General features: G+C 39.9%; 1 protein-coding gene across 2 annotated transcripts; it reads left to right on the plus strand.

The window, feature by feature from the left end:
* Positions 1 to 215: 215 nt before the first annotated feature.
* Positions 216 to 17565, plus strand: tab1 (TGF-beta activated kinase 1/MAP3K7 binding protein 1). Of its 2 annotated transcripts, none has more exons than XM_038712764.1 (11): positions 216 to 297; positions 1464 to 1594; positions 2214 to 2367; positions 3769 to 3864; positions 4536 to 4674; positions 8042 to 8158; positions 9594 to 9705; positions 11829 to 11973; positions 12475 to 12688; positions 13806 to 13959; positions 16816 to 17565. In XM_038712764.1, exons 1-11 carry the CDS (start codon positions 265 to 267, stop codon positions 17039 to 17041), a joined length of 1521 nt encoding a protein of 506 aa, XP_038568692.1. In that variant the 5' UTR covers positions 216 to 264; the 3' UTR covers positions 17042 to 17565. The 2 variants fall into 2 exon arrangements, with proteins under 2 accessions (XP_038568692.1, XP_038568693.1); XM_038712765.1 differs by having other exon boundaries at positions 16819 to 17565.
* The last annotated feature ends 4427 nt before the right edge of the window (positions 17566 to 21992 follow it).

A 21992-nucleotide genomic window follows, 5' to 3' on the forward strand; every position in this document is an offset into this window, starting at 1 on the left:
ATAAATTTATCTGGATGCTGCCTTAAAGTGCTGTGGGAAATTTAGGGACAAGACATCGATATATATAAAACGCAACAACCCAGGAGGGAAGACGTTTTCTGTAACTCACATTAGTAGCGAGGAATTATTACAGTAGCCACAATATGTCGTTTTAGGATTCATTTAATTTTATTATTATGTAACGTTAACGATAAATGCAATCACCTTGGCGCTTGAATTTTGAACCTTGCGATGAGTCCGTGAACGCAACTGGCACCGTCCAACATGGCGGCTCAGCGTAGGAATCTGATGCAGAGCGTGAGTGAAAACTCAGCTATTTATCACTCTCTCTAAACTGTAATCTTACTGTTACAGTACTCTTGAAGAGTACTTTGGTCTCATTTATCTTCCCTGGTGGTCGTCTTTGCTTGTTTTCTTCCTTTCAGTGTTCAATTCCTGACGTTCAATTTTGCTAGTGCTAGCCATACCAGTTGAGCTCATTAGCGAGCTAACTTACTCTAAATAATAATTTATCAGCGTCTTATCACCATAGACAGTTACTATTACTAGAAGTAACGTTAGGTGTGGCTAACTAACGTTATGAGCCCTGTCCTAACTTTTTCATTGACCGTCAAATCTTTCACACATCAACTAACGTTAGTTTGTAACGTTAGCGACGGTCGCTTTGTATGTTTGTCTTAATGAATCCTCAGACTCAACTTTGCTCTTTGTGTTTAAGTTATTGTTTGCGGCCTGTTTAGTCTTTGTTGACACTCCCGTCGGTGTTGTTGACAACAGCATATCGTTTATAATAGACTTGGGTCTATGTTCCGTTGGCACTATGCGGAAACGATGTCGGTCTCTAGTGTAACATTAGGCGTGGTGAGTCTAAATTAAAATCATAGTGCTCATTTTGTTAATAGTTAAATAAAATATGTACCGCAAATTCAACATTTGTCATTCCCCCTGCCATATCTATTTTCCATAACAAGTAAACTAACTGTGCTTTGCAATAAAATGTATACAACTATCATTTAACTGGAAAAAGTTGTCAGAACACAGTGAAATGTGCCAAAAAAAGTAAGGACAATGCAAAAACAACCAAAAAAGGAAACACCAACGACAGCAGGCAATCTCTAAAAAATGTTTGTTTCACAAGAGATCTTTTTATCTGGAAATTACCATCAACAATTCCTTGTTGTGCAAACAAAATAATGACATTTTGGCATTATTTGCATGCAGATGAATACAGATTGCAGTATTTGTTTGTTCTGTGAAAACTGGTGGGAAGATAAAAGATCATCTATCTACTGGTCGAATAGTATTCTGTTAACACTTTCGAGGTTTCAAGGAAGAGAAGCACAAATACTGTTGCCATATACTGTCTGACCTGCAAAAGATAATCTATTCAAATTACCCCTTATGCTTTGATAAATGGAGGAAGGACAGTTACCTTTTGAACTTTTTATTATTTACCTCGACAGCATCAGAGCTGGACAGATGACCTGCCTTTGTGTGAGATGTGTGGGGTTGGCACAGCACCCAACTGTGTGTATGGCCCTGATGGTAAAGGGAGTCAGAGCCACTCCAATGAGGATGGACACCTCGGGTTCAGGTGAGACACTCTGGAAACACAATAAGCGCAGAAAATAAAGAGAAAAAGGGGTAGGGTTGGAGCTAACTAAAGGAATTATGTAATAATCTAATTGCTGAGGCGGCAACAGCACTGTGATTCATGGTCAGCACCTGCATCTCAAATGGCAAGTTGACTCTCTTTTTCAGTGTTTGCCATTTTCGGTTTGTCTGTGTAAATGCTATACAGTAATTAAGTACACCATCAAACTGCTGATAGCATTGTGATATTGACCATCTCTAAAAGAGGTCTGTGAAGCTGATAGGGATTCTGTGTCTTGATCATGGACACTTTGTCAACACAGTCCTTTTAAAATCTGAGTCTCTTGTAGTTGTAAACTAGCTGACTCAAAAACACATTCACACTCATTACTTCATAGTATAAATGCATCTCTGTCATTAAAATTCTATTTAAGTAATTTACATAAATGACTTTGCTGTTGTTATCAAGAAACACTCAGACTTTAGAAATGTGCTGCATTTATTGCATGTGTCTCCACAATTCAAGTAGTAGTTTTAGACAAAAAAACACTGCATTAGCAAGAGTGTCTGTTTTGGAGTGAAACAGAAGATATGTTTGTTGTTTTTTCTCCACCAATCAGAGGAGAGGATGGCTGTTTCCTCTATGGGGTTTTAAATGGTTTTGATGGCAACAGAGTGGCCAGTGTTGCCTCCCAGTGTCTAACAGCTGAACTGCTGCTAGGACAGCTAAACTCCAGTCACACAGACAGCGACGTCCGCAGGATCCTCACACAGGTCTGTGAGTCTTTATGTTACTCGTTTCATTTGTTGACGATTGCACAGCAAGTATTATAATGCATTTACATTCCAGGAAGAGTGAGAAACTTTTTGCTCTCCTGGATGGGAAATTGAGACACTTTTGCAAAACTATATGAGGAAAACCGTCCATGTGCGATAACATTGTTCAAAATACATATTAGCTGCCTGGTTGTCTTTACATTCGGAACAGGATAAGAATGAAATATTTTAACTATAACTATGTATGTTTCTAGAGCAGCAACAGTAAAGTTTACAACAGCAAAGTCACTAAATGAACTTAATAAAATGGAAGCATATCTGAAATGTCAGTAGACAAAGTGATAACTGCACACACTGCTTTTAAGTTCACATTCACACACATATCCTCACTTCAATAATCTGCATCTATTTCAATAAAGCGCAGAAGGCAGAAGGTGATTACTGTAAATATTAAAGGGTTATGAGCTGCAAGTTCCTCATAAAGGATGTAATCTCACACTACATTGCAGTTTGCTGCATGTCTGATAGGATCTGTGTCTACGGGCCTTGTAACTCCAGCAATATGCAGCCACATTGTGCTTCCAATATAACAGTCCTGTCAAGCCACATGGCATGCACAAGCTAAACTGATCTACTGCCTTGTGAGGTCATCTAGTTTATTGTTTTCTTATGATGGCAAGGTAACACATCAAGCATTAATTTTCTCTAAGTAAATTGAATTATCCAAGGAAGCGTAAAAGTATTTTGGATTTAAACATAGGACAGAGAGCATAAGAATCACGGTGTGAAGGGGACCTAATGAACGTATGAAAAAAAGAAGAAGGATTCATCGTCATTCTAAACTAATCATACGTTACACACAATGCATATGTGCATATACTACGCTTTATGCCAAAATAGCCTTTGCCCAAAGTCTTCTGCATTTGGCAGGTGGCGGGAGTTGATTTCTTATGCTGGTTCTATGGTTACTGTAGTGCTGTAAAGACAGAAGCATGTTCTGAACCAGAGGGAGCTTTCAAAACTTTGCCCCGTGTCTAGAAATTTCCTGTCACAAATGTCAGTGGTTGTGTGAACTTTTAAAGTAATTTCGCCACATCAGTTGGTTAAAAAATATATACTTTTTATGTTTTACATAAATGCTTCTAATGTAGCGTAAAGAAAAATAACTGTGCAGGGGTTGTCACAGATTTAATTTATCTGCAGTGGTTGGCTGTAAAACAGCATTCGGTTCACGAGCTGATCTGATCAGAGAAAGATGGTAGTTTATTGCAATGTGGATGTTTCTGCCTTGATAAAGACAATGTCACCTGAACACAACGTACCCAGGGAGGCTAATGCAAACTGCCCTGGATAATTGCCATCATTGTGTCATCCAGATATATGTTCTTGTTGTCGCAGGCCTTTGATGTGGTGGAGAAGAGCTACTTTGAGACGATAGATGACGCTCTGGCTGAGAAAGCTCACCTGTCCAACTACCTTCTACCACACAATGAGGTAAACACATACACACTAGGCAAAGCATATTGATAGATTTAGCAGGGTATTCTGTCGGTTTCCACAGCAACCACAGATTTGGGCGTTAGTGTGAGCTAGTCCTCAACCCATTGGAGAATGTTCTAATTGGACTCATCAACCTGTTTCATTGGATAAGCCGGTCTCAGTTTTTCGTCTCTGGATCCTGCTCTCCCTGCTCTTCTGCCTCCGCTTCTCCCCCCACTCCATCTTTTTCTCCTTTTTTCAGTGTCTACTCTTCTCTGCTTCACATAGTGTTATATCACTTCTGATATTGCTGGTGTTGTTTGTTTTTTTTGTAAAATGATGTTAGTCACTTTTTGTTGCTTGAGTTGGTTCATTAAGAACATCTAGTCATAATCTACTTTTGTCTGTTGTCACGCTTTGTCTTGTTTGCTTATCTGCTTCTTTCATGCTCACTATCTCCTGTGTTCTTACTCAACTTCTGTCTTTTTTTTTTGTCTCACCTCCTGTCATTTTTTTCTCCTTCTCCACCTCTCCTTCCGTTTCCACTCGCCTTTCCTCTCCTCTCATGTCTCTTGCTCATTGCTCTTTTTTCCTTCTATGTGCCTACTCCTGCTGATTCTTTCCTCTTTTCCTTCCGCCCCTCCTCCTTCCACTCACTACATTTTCTTTACTTATTTTTTGGTCAGAATGTGTCATTCCACCAGCATTCTTCTCAGAGTCAAAAAGTGCAGGAGCGTCTGAAGGAGCTGGAGCAGGAGGTGTCTGGAGGAGCTACGGCCGTGGTGGCACTGATCCTCAACAACAAGCTTTATATTGCCAATGTTGGTATGGACACACACATTTAAACAGGCTAGAGTTGTCTTGATACCTAAATTCTGACTTTGATAGTACCATTACTTATGTTTGTTTAATACTACAAATGAGTCATTGTTAAAACCTTTTGACAGAAATATTTTAATTTAGTTGTACCTTATTTTTCGTCTTTGTAGTAGTGCAGGAAATATTGTTCAGACCAAAAACCAGCCAAATTTTAGATGGCCACTTAAGAATCTGCTTTACACCAGTAGATGTCAGGCTTAAACAGGTTTTGGTTTAGGGATTGTTACTCCAGTAAAACCCATGTAGTTTCAGGTGGGAAAAAAACCCTCCCTACTGCAGGAGTAGTACTTTCCAATGGTTTTAGGAAATTTAGGCGTGGCATTTGCAGGGCAGACCATCAGTTATTGGACAAGCACATGCTGTGTCACATGTAGTACAGTTTGTGCACTATGTACTTGCATAGTGTGTGAATTTTGACATGGTGGTGTTATCTTAAATCAGACACTGCCTTTGTGCACTTACTGGAAATGACGATCACAACAAATAAACGTTGCTTCTTCTTCTTCACGGCAAATTGTAACAGGATGGATCATCGCTATCATTTCACCATGATTGTCACCCCCCAAATTATCTGCCGGCTTGTCTGCTCACTTGACTTCAATTCAATTTGAGTAGAAATAAATGCCAATGAACGCACTTTTTCTTTTATTTGCTTGTATGCAATCGCAAATGCTAAAGCTTCCTCGGCAGCAAGTTTTTAGGTTGGTGGTTGTTGCTGATTTCCTGTGTGGGTGTGGGTGTGGAGGACAAAGTGAGCGAAGGAGAGAAATAAAACTTTTTTTGCTGAACGTTTAATTGCAGTTAGACTCTAATCAGAACTACATAACCATCAAACACTCAGCAGATAGAGGTGTTTTCAGTCTCTCAGAGTACCTCTATTTCTCATTTTCATTCATTCATATGCAACTCAAAAATCAGACTCAAGCAACAGTAAATACAAACAACTTAATTCTGTTGTTATAATTCTGCAGTGGGATGGTATGTTGAATCCTACTGCATTTGGCAACAAATTCATGATTTCTGTTGAGATTTGTTTGGTAAGAGAAGAACTTTATTCATCCTGAGGTGAATTGTTGAACTAATGCCCCATCCAATAGATGTGCATTTTCAGCATGGTTTTCAGTCATTTTAATGTAGACTGAGATCAACTCCTAAACGCAGCTAAAACGCTGGTGTGGACAGAGATCGTATTCGTTTCAATTCTCCATTGCCTCTTGCTTATTACACATCCTGATGCATCAAGTATCAGTCTTCCAGTTAAAGCTTTTTATCGTCTTTGTTATTTTTATTTCACAACTTTCTGTGTTTATTTTTAATAGTTATAGTTAACATGCTGTACATTTCTAGTTATTGGTCATATGAAATGATATTGTACAGAACCATTTTAACACAAGTTCAACAGCAGCTACAAAAACGTGTGGAGTAGTATGTTACAAAATATTGGGGTTTAGCGTTGCAAGATAGTCTGATATAAAAATCTACATTATGAAATACCCTGCCAGCAAACCCATGATTTACACGCTGTGCAGAAAGTTCATTGTTCCCACAGGTTCTGTTTTCTGTGGACTTCAGAAAGATGTTGGAATCACATTGGCTGTCTTTATTCAAAGCTTACGTACAATGTCGGCCATTGTTTTTGAATCCCCGGTGCCAAATCAGGCTCCTGCAGACAACAGCTGTAGGGGCAGTAGCGTGATAGCTTGTTCTGTGTGTTTGTGTTCAGATTCCCACCTGACTCCTTAAGCCACAGAAAAGAATAATTTATAATTTATATTTTACTACATGAACAAGCAGTCCATTTTAGATTCTTAAATGTGAGGAAATTCAAAGGAGACTGTGGGAGGCATTCACACACACACCAACCTTGAGGAGCCACAGGGATTCCTTAGAAGAATTTCTCTTTAAGAATCATCAAAGTTACTCAAAGTACCAGACCCCAGCTGCTGTATATGGGATTTGTTTCATGTGACTGGGCCCTGTGGCCGCTCTAACTCCTGCTTGATTTAATCATTTAGAGAGAGAGTATAAATCTCATTTTAATGTTGCACTCATTTAAAGAAACTCTGGGTATGAGTCTAAATCCATTTTTTAATGTTTTTTTTTTTTAGATGTTTCTGTCTCTTGGCAATGGCAAAGAGCCCTTTAACGTCTCTCTGGGATTTCATTTTCTTTTGTCCTCCAGGACGTGGCATAGAGCAAGGGGGGATAGTAATTAGTACTGAGTAGAAAGGAGCACTCTCCGCACTGGGCTGCTGTGGGGTGTGAGGGTTGAGAGTTCAAAGTTGACAGAACATGAATCCAAGGGAGGTTTAAACAAGAGTTAGTGTGCTCTAAAAAGCACTTCCAGCTGTGTGTTGATGTGAAATATATTTGACAGTTAAGGTCGTTTGACCCATAATTTGATATGCTAGGAGTGGGGGTTGCGGGAGGGGGGGGCAGCCAAGGGCATACGAACATACAATAGGCATGTTTGGCTATTCTTTTTAGATATGTAGTGATGTGTAGAGCAACTTTGCACATACGACCATGAGGATTATCTCCAGGCTTACCAAGACGTAGAGTATTTTGTAACCAATAGATCATTTTGGAACACTTGAAAAATGACGTGTCCTGTCAGCACCGCAGCACTAACACACAGGGTTACAGGAACTGAAGCCTAGGGCCCCACAGAGAGAAGCACATGGGGCCCTGTTTGCAATTTCAGTATACTGTGGCTAATTGGATGGCTTTGTCTGCAGATTAGACGAGCAGCACACTACTCCAGGCATTCACAGAACTTAAAATTTGGGTGGAGGTGGTGTTGCACCATATCAAGCTCCTGCTCAGTGGCCCAAAAACTTAACTTTGAAGTGAATTAATAATTGTGGCAGCATCATCCAATGATTCATATTTAGCTTTGTAAAAGTACCACAATACCTTCACTGATTCATTGGCGTAGGTTTGGGCCTGTGAGTCACCTCATGGCAATGTTAGTACACTTTTTTTCTCTGCATTATTAATGTGTGGGAAAAATATATGGCAAAATGTCTGCTCCTCAAAGAATGATAATATAGTTGAATAAAATCCTCTCTGATGTAGTGTCAGCAAAAACTGGTAATCACGCCACTTCACGTTTTTAGCATGAAATGAAAAATTACTTATTTCCAACTTCATATTTTCTCTTCAATTTGATTATTTTTGTCCAGACTCTGTTTTACCATGTGTAAATGTTGGCTTGCCTAAAATACAAAATTATTAGTTTACACCATAAATTCATTTTGCCCGTCCACATTCTTGGTTTTGTGAATCCATGGATGTTTGTCTGGGATTCCAGGTACCAACCGGGCACTGCTGTGCAAGTCCAGCAGCGATGGCCAGAACCAGGTTCTCCAGATTGGCCGACCACACAGCACTGACAATGAAGACGAGCTGCAGAGACTGGCTGCACTGGGTGAGATGCACAGAAAGATAGACCGATAGACTGTTCCCTTCAAAGATGACAGGATGGAAAACGGATACATAAACCATCTGACGAGGGTTGGTTTGGTGCATTTCTTCAGTTGAGATTTGTTTTCCATGATATTTTAGGAATTAAATTAGATTTGAATTACAGCCCAGTCTGGGGGAAAAAGGGGGAAAAAAAAAAAAAAGAATAAGCCATACTGGCTTTTGAATATATTCATTTTTGTCTTCGCTGTTGTCTTTTTCTGGTAATTAACAAGACAGGAATTAATTAAATAGGTTTTTGCTATTTAAATTGGCCTTTAAACCAGTTCTGTGAGTTGAACAGACTGTATATTGTATATTGGTCAAATTGGTATTTAAAAAATTATATTAGCACAGTAGCATACATACATTCAGACATAACTTACATTCCTTGCATTGTGTCCAGGGTATAGAGGCGGACAGAGAAATAGCCTTCAGTGTAGACTAGCTGGAATAGAGACACACTGGGATCCATCTTTCCACAGTGGACAGCCAAGCTAATGGTCTAGTAATGAGTGTCAGGTTTATAACAGGAAATACATACATTGTGATTAGCTTTGCAAAAGAACCATTAGGTGTAGCCTGGCACCTGTAATGAATTTAATGGTGAATTAGCTGCATTGTTTCACACCATGCCATTAGAAGAGGAGGCAGAGCTCTCTCTTTGTTGTCTCGCCCTGAATGCTTTCAATGAAATGGCAGTCATTACATTAACCAAGGTGATGAAGGTGACCTCGTATCTTCATCCACCCCCATACACATACCCCTCTCCTCCTCCCACCCCCATCTCTTGCTTCTACATACTGCTCTTGTCCTGTTCTGTTCTCCTTGGCAATTTCACTTTCGATATCGATAATTATGACAATAAGAATCAAATCGTTATTTCTTTTCGAATTTAAAGGCTTATTTTTGCTCCTGAGTGAAAGTTGAAGAAACCTGCTGGTTAATTGTGGTTGAAGGTCTTCTTTATGGTCAACACTTAATGACAAACAGTGAATCACTTCACAAATCTGACGTAGAACATTCAAAACAATTATGATAAAATTCTTTGTCAACAAATATACATGAATAAAATTAAGTAAAAGCTTTTTTCAGTCCTTTTTCTTCACCAAAATCAACATCTTAATAAAAAAAATGATTTAAGTGCATAAAATCAAAACATTTATTGAACATTTGTTATATTGTTATTGAAAGAAATTATATCGCGATAATTATTGTTATTATTTTATTGTCTAGCTCTATGTTCTCCTCTCCTTCCTCATAAAAAAAATCTTGCTTCTGTCTCCCACATCCTCTTCTTAACATTATGCTGCAATCCTCAAACTCATCTCCTCTATCTGTCCTCACTATCCACCTCTCCCAGTCTTTAATGTTTTTCCTCTCCTCCCTCTTATATACAGGTTTGGATTCCGCCCGTATAAGGCAGGCGGGGCAGATCGCTGGTCAGAGCAGCACCAGAAGGCTCGGAGACTACCGGGTTAAGTTCAACTACAATGAAATCGACTTAATCAGGTGAAGTCAGAATACTCAAACTGCATTATAAATTGACCCTTCGCTGACCCACGCCCCGCTCAGAAACTGTTGCTAAGTCCAACAAACTGTCGGACTTGTCGACTTTTATCACGGCGCTGCCACTTTTGATTGAAACAAAAGACAACCATATCAAGGATCAACTGTACAGCTTGGTAGGTCTCGATTCACTATTACAATCATCAAAATGCAAAAGCAGTAGGTTTATATAACGTTGCATTCAGTAGTAAGTTAGCTAACTAACATTACATTAGCAACAATCCAATACAGCAAAAAAAAAGCTCAAACGACTCTTTTGCATTACGGTCAAAGGAGCGCAGCCTTGAAAGTGTTGGACCTCAGAGAGAGAATCTTAAACTGCGCTGTGATTTGGCCAGCTGCGTATTCGGGCAGTGGCTTAGTGAAGGGTCAATTGTACATACCTGTTTTTTTCAAATTATTCTTTATTTTAAATTAGAAACGTACCAATGCGACATCCAAAATCAATATTTGCAACAGTTGAGCATCAAATACAGTTTCTCTGTCAGTGTCTTCGCAATAAGTTTTATTCATTCAGACAAGGTGGGCAGTTTTTAGTGCCACAGCTATCCCTGGTCTCACGTTACCTTACATAAAAATGATTCCAATGGGTGCCATGCAGTGAGTTAAAGATTTTAATTAAGGTAAAAAGGAGCACTAGTATCAGATTGGCACTGGGCTCAGCTAGAGGTATCGGAATTGATATGGAGAGAAAAAATATAGATTGGAGCATCCATACTTTTTATTTATAAGTTCAAAAGTTAAAAAAAAAAATGAAAAAAAAAATCCTAAAGGGCACAATTACAGCCTAGAATTCTTTAACAGATCAGTACAAACCTCTACTGTACCTCTTTGTTCATCTCTCACTGTTTTTCCCTCAACCTCTATCTTTGTAACAGGAAAAGTTCAGAACAATAATTCAAAGGTGATGAGACAAAACACACTGAATTCAGCAGTAACACATAGGCAATAAAGTTAAAAAAGAACTTTAGATGAGAAGAACAATATAACTCATGTCTGTGCGATAAGTATAGCGCTGTAGACGCCAAGTTTAATAAAAAGATTGGGGGGGCTAGCATGTCTCTGTCCAAAGGCAACAAAATAGTTCATATCTTATTTGTTTAATCCGTACACAAACTGAAATCTGAAAACAAGTTGTGGTTTTATGCAGATTTATGTGCTTGAAGTAATTCTTGGTCCGGCACAGTGAATTCCTTAAGTTTCATTGTCCTGAAGTACACGAGACAGATAACCACACGACCACCAAGCTCCACACGGCGCTTTGGGTTCGTTATGTTCGATGCCATGGTGCTCATATCGACAAGTGGCAAAGAGGCATGATGACAAACAGTGGGGGATAACTTTTGAAGAGGGACCGTGCTGTACTAGCCTCTCATCTAGCATTATGGAGGGGCATCGTTGAGAAGACTGGAGAGAGGGGTTGTTGATCTTTACTTCTCTGCAAGAAATCGAATGAATGTACTTCCCAGAATATCAAACTTATACTTAAAGAACTGTGATTTTAAGTGAAAACCTAATTCAAAACAAATGAAATTATAATCTTTTCTTTTCAGATTTTGTAGCTGTGTGTATATTCTGGAGAGTGGAGCTGTCTCCATATTATGGTCTTTATTATCCGGTCAGACTCTGTCCCAGCCTCTCTTTTATCACGGCTGAGCCTCTTGAAATTCCATGATCTAGGGGCCCCTCTTTCACACTTCTCATTTCCTGTTTCTGTCTGCAGTCCAGACCAGGCAAATCAGGCTCAGATATCTATGAGTCATTTCAATTATGATCCCCAATTAAACACACAATATAATCTTTATAGAATTTCCTCTTAAATGCCATCAAAGGGAGTGCAGGAAATTTGAAGTGGACAAAGTATAAGCAATTTTTTGGGATCTGTAAGATAAGCTAGGTTTATTGTATTTAGGTCAGGTGCTCTTTTTGTCACAGTTTCTGCCTCTTTCTCGCTCCTTCCACTTCATCTCTCTTTTCCAGTCCCCGATGATGCATGTTTTACTCTTTCTCTCTCTTTAACTTATCTACTAACACATCTATTTCATCCTGTCCTCCTCCACCCTCAGTGCGGCCAAGACGAGGCCAGTCATCGCAGAGCCAGAGATTCATGGCAGCCAGTCTTTGGACAACGTGACGGGCTTCTTGTTGCTGATGTCAGAAGGTCTCATCAATGCCCTTGAGTCTGCCCACGGCCCAGAACAGGCCAATCAGGTTAGCAGATTCATATTCACAATTTCTTATAACCTCAACAGAGTTCCTTCCACTTTTTTTTTCATGTTTCGCTTTCTTTTTTTTGCAAACCACCTACCTAAACCACACATTTCATCTTTCTTTTGTTAATCTAAATTTGCTTTCTTAACCCTTCTGTCATGTTCCTTCCTTCCTTCCTTCCTTCCTGTGCCTCCTATCGTCTCCTTCTACCAAAACCTTCTCTTTTCTCCTTTTCATTGATGTCATGTTTTTGTTACTGTTTTGTTATTTTTGTTATATGTTGTTGGTTCCCTCTCTTGTACTTCAGGTCCTGTTTTCTCGACTACTTTTGTCTTTGTGTCCATTGCTGTTTTCTTATCCTCATTTATTGCATTTTCTTGTGCTTGTCTTCTCTGCTCACTTTCAGTTCTTTATTTCATCCTGATTATCTTCTGTAGTTCATCAACTCTAGCATCAGTCTTTCTTTTTCAGACTCCCTGTCTCCTTTGCTGTCCATTGTAGGAAATTGTTGCCATGGTAGCAGCAGAGCTGGCCCAACAGACCAGTCTAGAGGCAGTGGCTCAGTCTGTGGTGGACCGCGTCAAACGGCTGCACCACGACGTCTACGTATCCGGCCGTCAGAGGGCGGCCTACTGTTCTCGGCACGAGGACATGACCCTGCTCATCCGCACGCTCAACTATCCGCTAGCTGACGGAGCGGTCACGCCCACACAGGGTAGGAAAGGGCATTCTGTGATTGGTTTACTGTTCGACCACTGCTCAGGGAACAGGCCTCCACACTAGCCCAACCACCAATTGTACTCATTTAAAACTTATAAAGTTTTAGAAGTATGTGGAAGTATTTTAGTCAAATTCATAGAGAACGTTGAAAAAGCGTGCTTCCCAAACATTTTGGCCTGTAACCACTCAACTCGTAATAGCTTATATATTTTTTATGAATTATGATTTTTTTTTTTTATTTGAATATTTTTAGGGGCCTGGAGAGGTAAAACTATTCAGCTCTTGATAAGGAGTTCATCTGTAACTTGTTGTTCATGGATGCTGCTATTAATATTTACAATATAGAAACTTATAATTAGTTTAAGCAGTTTATGTTCTTTAGAACATTTATGGTATAGTACCATATTAGACTCTAGGAACTAAGAATCATTATAACAAGAACTAGGAATCAGTATCTTATAAATAAATGAAGCTGGTCAGCTTTATATTTCTGAACCAGGACCTAGCTTGTGAAAAATAAGGTGTGCCAAATTTAGTAGTCTACAGCAGTTATTTAAGTGAGTCACATTTTTTAATCAACATTTAGGTAAATATAAGTATCTGATTGGACCAGTGTTAAAAGACTCTGATCAGGTCAGAACAACTTGATTGGGAGATCCCTAATCTAAACTTTTAGGACTTCAGCGTTGGTTTCTCAGACATGGATTTAAACTAATCCTACACTGAAAATTTAACACCAGTGGAGAGCTACACTTGTAAAGAAATCTTGAAATAATACTAGGTCTAACCACATCTGAGCCTTTACAAAAAGAAATGTGCTGCCAAGAATACTACATAGAGACAGAATAACCAGGTCCAGGCAGAGATTTATTCCCAGTTCCCAGGGTGCCCATTTTATGCTGAGGCTGCACACTAGATGTGTTTGTCTTGATAAATGTATTTGTGAAAAGTATAAAAAACGGGCAGGCATTTTCTTGCCAAAACAATTGAACAGCGGCCTTTAACTTTTAGCTTGAAGAATTTTTATAAATGCTTCTGAAATAAACCGGACTTAATCATGTAATGTGATTTTTATAAACCTTTTACATGTTTGTCCTCTGCCCTTCTACCAGGTGGACGTATCTACCCTGTATCAGTGCCCTACTCCAACAGCCAGAGCACTAGTAAAACCAGTGTCACCCTCTCACTGGTCATGCCCTCTCAAAGTACCCTCACCAATGGAACCAACACTGCTTCCACACTGGAGGAAGGCACCCCCACACCAGGGTATGTTTGGTTTGTTTCTTGTCCCTGTTTGCCCTGAGTAAGCTTGTATTTTCCTGGTTCCCTGCTACTCTTACGTTTGGTCTGGGTAAGCTTGACTTTTACTCTTTCACATTATTTTTCCTGCCGTGCATGCTCTGAATGAGCTTGAGTTTTGCTTTTTGTCCCACTGTTGTTTTTTCACTCTGAGTTCACTCTTTACACTGACTCCACTCTGCACTCCCTTGCTTTATTTATTTTAGGTAAGCTTGATTTTCACTCCCCTGTGTCGCACCACTGCTATGCTTATTTGTGTGTAAGCATGGATTTCACTTCCCCATTGTTCCACCACTGTGTTTTCTGTGCATCATGCTAGTGCTCCTTTAACAGACTAGAAAGGGAAAGCTGATCAAATACAGCTGGAAAAGTATTTTAATACTGAACCTACCCATAAACCATACAGTGTAAACCATATACTGTAATGTAAGCATATAAATCAGAATGAGCGTTATTGCAACATAAGTTTAAACATACAAGGAATTTGCATTGGTGACAAAGCATAACAATAAACATTTATATATAAGAAACTGAAATTGACAAGATGTGTTTAAAAAAAAAAGAGAAGAAGAAGAAAGAATATGTAATGTAATTCAATCAGTACTGCTCTTGGGGGTCATTTTTACAGAAACAAATTATGTCCAGGAAGTCCAGTTGTCGTATCAGATGTGTTTTAAAGTTTATGACACACGAAAACACTGCAGTGTTTGTAATATTTATACAGGATTTTAGAACTTGTTTTTTGTGTGGGTACCCTGCAGGCCTCACAAGGCCAGTTGCAAAAAAGTTCATGTCATGTTCATGTAGTAAATTATGGTCCCATTTAAAAGAAAATGGACCATAAAGCAGAGTATGCTTCAGGGTGGGAGTATCTATCTATCTATTGACAAGTTGTTACCATGGCGACCTGTCAATCAGGCAAGAGTGACTTGTACCCACAGCCCTGTGTAAATTTAACCAGCGTCGTTGAAAAAGCTTATTAGGAGTTGGCTGTTAACTTTCTCTGGTGAGTACATTTAGTTTTAAGCCTGTTGTTCGCTAGACGAAGCCGTCAGCTCTGTTAAAATGACAGTCAACGTGAATTGTAGATGCACCTAGCTAAGCAAGCTGGCTGGCTCCGCACACGGCCACTAGCTCCACAGTCTCGTCCAAATATGGTCACGTCCAGTGCCGCTGGTTGAAAAAAATCAATCGGTCAAACTTGAGAATTCAAAACGGCAGTCCACAAACCAACAGGTGACGTCACGATGACTACGTCCACTTATATACAGTCTATGGTTATAACAAAACCAAAGACCTAAAAAATTATGTTATTCTATTGACATGTTTATTCATTTTTAAATGCATCCGGGATATTAAAAAAAAACTAAAATGTTATTACAATTTAATTATAGTAAAATAAAAAGGTAATAGTAAACAAAACAAGACACTAACTGCAGCTTTATGGTCTGAGCAAGGTAGCTGCTTGGTGCTAGTCAAAGTTGCATATTGCCAAGCTAACTCATTCCTGCTGTTTGACCATCACACATAACTATTTTGTTACCTTCAGGGCAGGTCTATAAAGTTAATTTACATACTGCAGCAACGCGCACACAGACACATACACACAGCGGTGTGGAGTAGAATGGGCTTTCATACAACTTTAACAACTGCACTTTAGCAATGTTATCAGCGCAAGGGGCCATCGTTATTATCGAGCCCTTCCCCAGTGTTGGTACCTCCGCTGTGCCTCCAGACTGGTCCCAGTCCCCCCGAATGAGAGGGCTTTGTTTTGTATGCAGGGCTCAAGTCAGTCTGAACAAGGCCTTAAAAAACCCTAGAGGATAGTATCACTACAGTATGCTTTTCCTTTTTCCAACCTCTAGTGGGAGAGTGTATGTTACATTTGCTGAACAGGAGCCACTGTGGCTATAAGTGGTAATTGTGAGAAAAGAGCACTTTGAATTTCTCAACACTTCCCGGCATTTTTTTTTTTGAGTCTTTTGTTTTGATGATGTCATAATGATGCAAAGTGACGAGTTTAACAGGACAAACACCAGGAAGAGCAAACACATCTTTTAATGAGGAACACTGGAGTTTTAGGCCAGTGCTGATAACTAACATGGGATTATTAATGTGGGAATCATTGACAGCTTCCATCAGCATCATTGGGAATGTAGTTTTAGTTAGTGAGGTTACCTGCTTGAAACTATCTCAAGTGTAAAATAAGTGGGCATGAGTTGCACTCACGTGGCTGCTGCTTTTCTTTTGCTGCGCACTTTCTTCATATCTGCATATTTGCCTTTGCTAACTTGTCCACAGGGCTTGCTTCTCTATCTCCCTGTCACTCACTGTCTGACTCGCATCTGTATTTCTCTTCCTCATTGGCCCCGACTTGCCAATATCCGTCCTGTGTCTGTCCTTGCCTCTGCCTTTCCCCCTCCTTTAGCAGTTTTCACCTTGCTACCTGCCAAACATCCGTCGACATCCTGCAGCCCATAATTGAACTCCCACTTTCCCCTCTTTGCCCCCTCTTCCCTCTTCCTCCTCTCCCCCCCTCCACCTCCCTCTTCTCTCTCTCCAACACCCCTTCTCCTCCCCGTCCTCTCTCTCTCTCTCCACCTCCCTATTCTCTCTTTCCACCACTGCTCCTCCTCCCCGTCCTCTCCCTCTCTCCACCTCTCTCCTTTGTCTCTCCACCCCGTTCATGGATCCCTTCCTCTCCTCTGACGCCCCCACTTCTTCCTCCTCTATTCCCACCCTCATACCTGTCTTCTCCTCTTTTTCCACCCTCCCCAACCAACCACCTGTCTCCTCCCTCTTCTATTCCTCCGCTTTTCCCAGCAGTCAGAGCCCCACAGCCACCCTCCAGTCTACCAACACCCAGACGCAGAGCTCCAGCTCCAGCTCGGGAGATGGAAGCCTCTTCCGCCAGAGAGGCAGCCAGGCGGCTCAGCCCGACGAGACGGGAAGGGTCCCACCTTACGTGGACTTCAGCCAGTTTTACCGGCTGTGGGGAAGTGACCACAGCGAAGGCCAAAGCGCTCAGGGAGGACTGGGACCCCAGTGAGGAGCACAAGGAGGGTGCTGGGTGCCAGATAGAAAGGGACGGACTGCTTTTTCTGGCAGCGATAAGGCACATGGATTGAGAAGGAACAAAGATTTTAAGAGGTTGAGATAACAGATGAAACGCTTTTAAAGTATCATAACTATTAAGTCACCTAAAGGTGCATGGGGACCTATGGAAGATGGACTGGGGCTTTGAAGTTCTTGCTATATAATGGTGGGTGAAGCCAGTGGGCAAAGAATAACCCTTAAACAGTGAGGAAATGGTGTCACTACACACCATAAAGTGATGTTTGCTCTTCTGTAATAGATGCTGGTCATGAGTGAATGTGAATATATGTAATCTAGATTGTAGCCATTGTTGTCAGATGTAAAAACATGTATCTGCAAGCAGGAATCTCAGAAACTATGAAGTTTGCGGAGTTGAGAATGATTACATACTGTAATGTATGTAATACTGGGATGAATAGATGCGTTTGAAATTACTGCTTTATTTGTAATGAAAGTATATCTCCAAATTAATCAAAAGGCTCTCTGGACTTCTCTTCATATTAACACTTTGAAACACTTAAGACCATCTATTGCCTGAAACATTTCGGGTCATTTTGGTGGGAATGTCACAACCTCTGGCAATCCCTGGGGGTGACAGCCAATGTTTTGGGGCTTCCGGTGTAGCTTGCGGAAATCCAGATAAAGGAAATCTGGGCCAAGACTTCCTCTTCCAAGTGGAAGTCATTGTTTACAGTCCGAGTGGCAATCTTGGAACCTATTAGCTATTGTCCAATGACAATTTGAATACAGATGCATTTTAAAAATCTAATAAAAAGCTAATCTCTAGGGTTCTGAGATTGACAAAAAGCTAAATAATTGTTGGACAATAGCTGATAGGTTCCAAGATTACATTTCAGCCAATGCGTTCCGTCTCTTTTGTGCTCAACGGACACTGTTTACCTGCATGCAACCAAAGCCCACTCAAATGTGACTGGTCAATACTTCTTGGACTACAAACTGAAATCGGAAGAAAATCTTGTTCCTTGCCTACAGATTCTGCATTAATTTGCAGACATCTGTTTTATGTATTTACAGATGTATTTTAATGATACATACCTCAGAGTTTCATGCGATTTGCACAAGTATTTGTACCTGTGGTGGGGCAGTCAAGCAACCAGTAATTAATTGAAAAAAACTCCTCTGTACAGCTACATTCATAAAAAACCTGCTACATGAGATGGCATGACTCACTTCTGATCCTAACAACCAAAAAGCTTAACCTGAAGGTTTGTAGGGATCAACAACGATGTGATTTAGTGGCTGCGTAATGCAAGACAAGCTGCAGCATGAGGAGAGATGTGGGGGAGGTGGCATTCTGTAAAGTAGTCAGAACTAGAGAGCTACAGTGTAGCTACAATGTTTGAGTGCTTGACTATGAAGCGTGGTCTGTTCTATCAACATGATGAGGAATGGACCTCTCTGACACCTCAGAAACATGACGTTGATGGATGGGGAGCATCATGTGAGTAGAGGGAGGGTCTACCAGCAGGAGCTGAGTGATTGTTGGAGCAAATGGAGCCATTTATCAAAGTCACAGAGTCATCACACTATGGTTTTTCTATACCATGTCACCAGGATTTTAGAATCATATTTGAGAAACTTACAAATTTGTAAATATTTCCATTAGTTGAATTATTATTAGATTTTCGTGCCCATTGCACTTCAAGGTGTTATTTTCACATGAAATTTCAGCTTCTCCCAAACTGTAATTTCTGTTTTTCAAAATTACTTGAAGGAAGAAAGAAGGATTTTTTTTCCAGTTAAGAAAACCAATTTCACCAGTGACTGATGTACAAATATACAAGCTGTGACTGCACGACACTCTGGTATATTAAGATAACTCTTAGTGAAGAAATCTGTATCTTTGTCTCATCTGCCATGAAGGCAGGCTGACATACCAGAGATGTCTCTCCTTTTATGACTGTTCAGCTATTCAAAGAAAAACCTTTCCAGCTGTTAGACATGGAAATATCTCAGTATGAAATTGCATTGTATGCTTTGGGCCAGTGGTTAGCAGCCACCATCCAGCGTTATTTCCATAGCCCCCTCCTCTTAGAAGTCATGAGTTAATCTCATCACCTAAATTAACTTCACAGTTATGAAACCCTAATTAACTTAATCAGGGAAGTCATTAGAAACACACAAAAAGTAACAAAGGGGATAAACACAATTTCACATTAACCCCTCGAATTACCAGTTGGAACTGTTCTGTAACACAGACAACAGCAGAGACAGGGTATGTTACTAATTGCTCATTTTAGGGATAATTTGTGTTTTCCTCCTGTTTAGGCCTTGGCCTAATTCTTGAAAAGTGGGTTCAATTAACTTTATTCCTCCTTGTAGGAAATGAAGGGAAATAAAAAGTCAGTTGAATGATGAGAACATGAACTGAGCTGCCACAGTCACGGCACTCTGCTTATTACTTGTCTCTGTTTGTCCCGGTCCTTAAGAAAGTACACACTCATAAAATATATGTCCTTTGGCTGTGATGGAAAATTAAGAACAATCTGTATTCTATGTCATATTTGATTATCATGCTGTATGATATTAATCTGCGTGCTGGGAGACATGCAGTTGTGCCGTGTATATTCTAGAAACCTACTGTGTACTTGTGTTGTTGTGATGGATGTTCTCAGAGGGAGCTTAATGGAAGTGGTGTGGCCTTGGATGTTGACAAACCTGGGCTGTGTTCCAGGGCTGACACGTTTAACACTTCAACCTTTTTAACACAAATATCAAAACGCCAGTCTGAAACAGCCAAAACATTATGCAAAGTGACAACATGCTTTCACAGAGATTTGAAAAGGTTGATTTGTCTGCCAACTGACTCCAGTTCAGATTCAGTTAGTAAGAAAGCAGGGTCCAAATTAAAGGTGGAAATAACATGTAAATAACATTAACTAAGTTGTGGGTTAGCATACTGTCTGTAAAGTTGCTGCTGCGAAGCTAACATGCAAAAAGAAAGAGACGGTCCCAGAGCCAGCACACCAGCTCCTAACCGATTTTCACAACTCTCCAGGTATTACAGCTAAACTCACAACAACAGCATGTCTTGGAATTAAACTAAATGTACGTGGGCATATTAAACTTTATCTGACATGCATCATCATGGCTGAAACGACTGGAATGTTGTGTGGCAGGGTGCGGCCCACCTTGTTTGTTTCCTGTTTACAGACTTGGGCGCTTACCCTACCTTCAAGTGTCAAAATTTACATTTATTCATTTGGCAGATGCTTTTATTCAATGCCAGATCTTATGGATTTTATGGTACTAATTCTGGCTTTTTTGACATTCTTGCCTCCATCCACACTGTGATAGTGCATGCTGGCACTGATCTATTAAGCTACAATATTAACTTGAGTCTCTAGCCTCCGCAGTCAAAAGCCTGGGGAGATGGTGTGTCCTGTTCAGTCCCACTCCAACCGTGAGCAAGAGCTCTGAACGGTCTAATCGTCTTTTTAGTCCGCATCATGGCAGTAAAATTTTACAACTGCTTCTGGACTTGTTTGATTAGTAATTTTGATTCCTTCTAGAGCAAGTGGTATATTTTTAAATATGATGGGTTGCAGGAACAGGAACATTAATTGTATTAACTTCATTGCTTTAATTTATGGTTTCCCCAGCAAGACCCAGCCCAGCAGCCTGGCTCTGGACTGTACAGACCTGTCTCCCTCAATAATTCATTAATTCCTGTTGGCATTACTGAGAGGCAGTAATCTACTTGCAGTTCACATAGAAACAATCTCATCACAGTTAAAACAACTTCAACTGTCCCCACTGTTTAATCAGCTCTTGTCTGTTTACGTAAGATCCCTTGCAAATACATCTTACATCTCCCAGCATTTTATCATGGCCACTGTAGATTTTTTGTCATCACATAGTCCTGGATTAATCCTGATGAATGTGCACCTCTCATTGACTCATCACCACCACAAGATTTATTCTTCTACCAGCCAAGACTGACAGGCCAAGGAGGTGATTTGTTCTCCAGTCTGGTTGTTTCTCCACCTTTTCAAGCCTTAGTTTTATTTTAAAGAATAAATGTTCTATTTTATGTTTTAATCTTAGACTTATCATTTGTCATTTTGTTTGAGTTCTCATTCATTCTTTTAATATACATGTCTTCTGATTGTAACAAACATTTAGATTTAATTTTACCCTACATGTTAAGCATCCCAGCCACCACAAAGGACACACATTTGACCTTATGCTCTCTTTGTGGTTTCTGTGTAGAAGATGTTAATATGGTAGTTTTTGCGGTCTCTGATCATAAGGCTATTCTCTCTCCTGACCCCAAACCCTCCCACACTGATTCTCTCCAGCCCTTTCTCGTCTTCATTTCTGTCAAGTTTTTATTGCCTCAAACACATTTTTAATACCATGGAGTGCCAAAGCCTCACCGTAGAGGAGCTTTTCAGTGTTTTTAACAGCTCCAGCACAAATATAAAAAATCTGATATCTTTTCGAACATGGTTAAATTAAGAAACAAGAAATCTAAAAAATGCAATGGGTTTTTAGATTTGCCAGCAGAGCGGAAATAGAAGGATAATCACAGTGTCTCTCTTGCTTCTCTCAAAAGATCTATTGTCCATTTATCAGCGTGCAATCAAAGACGTGCAAAGATACTTTAGAACTGATTGCTAAACGGACATTATTGCACAATCATATTTAAAACCACATAGTCTGTGTTACCTTTGTAACATAATGGGATATTCAACAGCACATTAAAACAGACTGACTGCTCTATCTACTGGCATTTTCTCCTCCAATTTTAAACATGCCACTGTGTATGTCCTCTTTTAAATAACCCTGTCTAGATACTTCTCTTTAAGTCATTTTTGAACCATTTCTAAGATGCCATTTATTTAAGATTTTAGAAAAAATATTTCAACTGCAATCACATT

Source organism: Micropterus salmoides, unplaced genomic scaffold (genome assembly GCF_014851395.1).
Source record: "Micropterus salmoides isolate LMB-PRFRI ecotype aquatic unplaced genomic scaffold, ASM1485139v1 Ms_hic_scaffold_12, whole genome shotgun sequence".
In the NCBI taxonomy this organism is placed as follows: domain Eukaryota; kingdom Metazoa; phylum Chordata; class Actinopteri; order Centrarchiformes; family Centrarchidae; genus Micropterus; species Micropterus salmoides.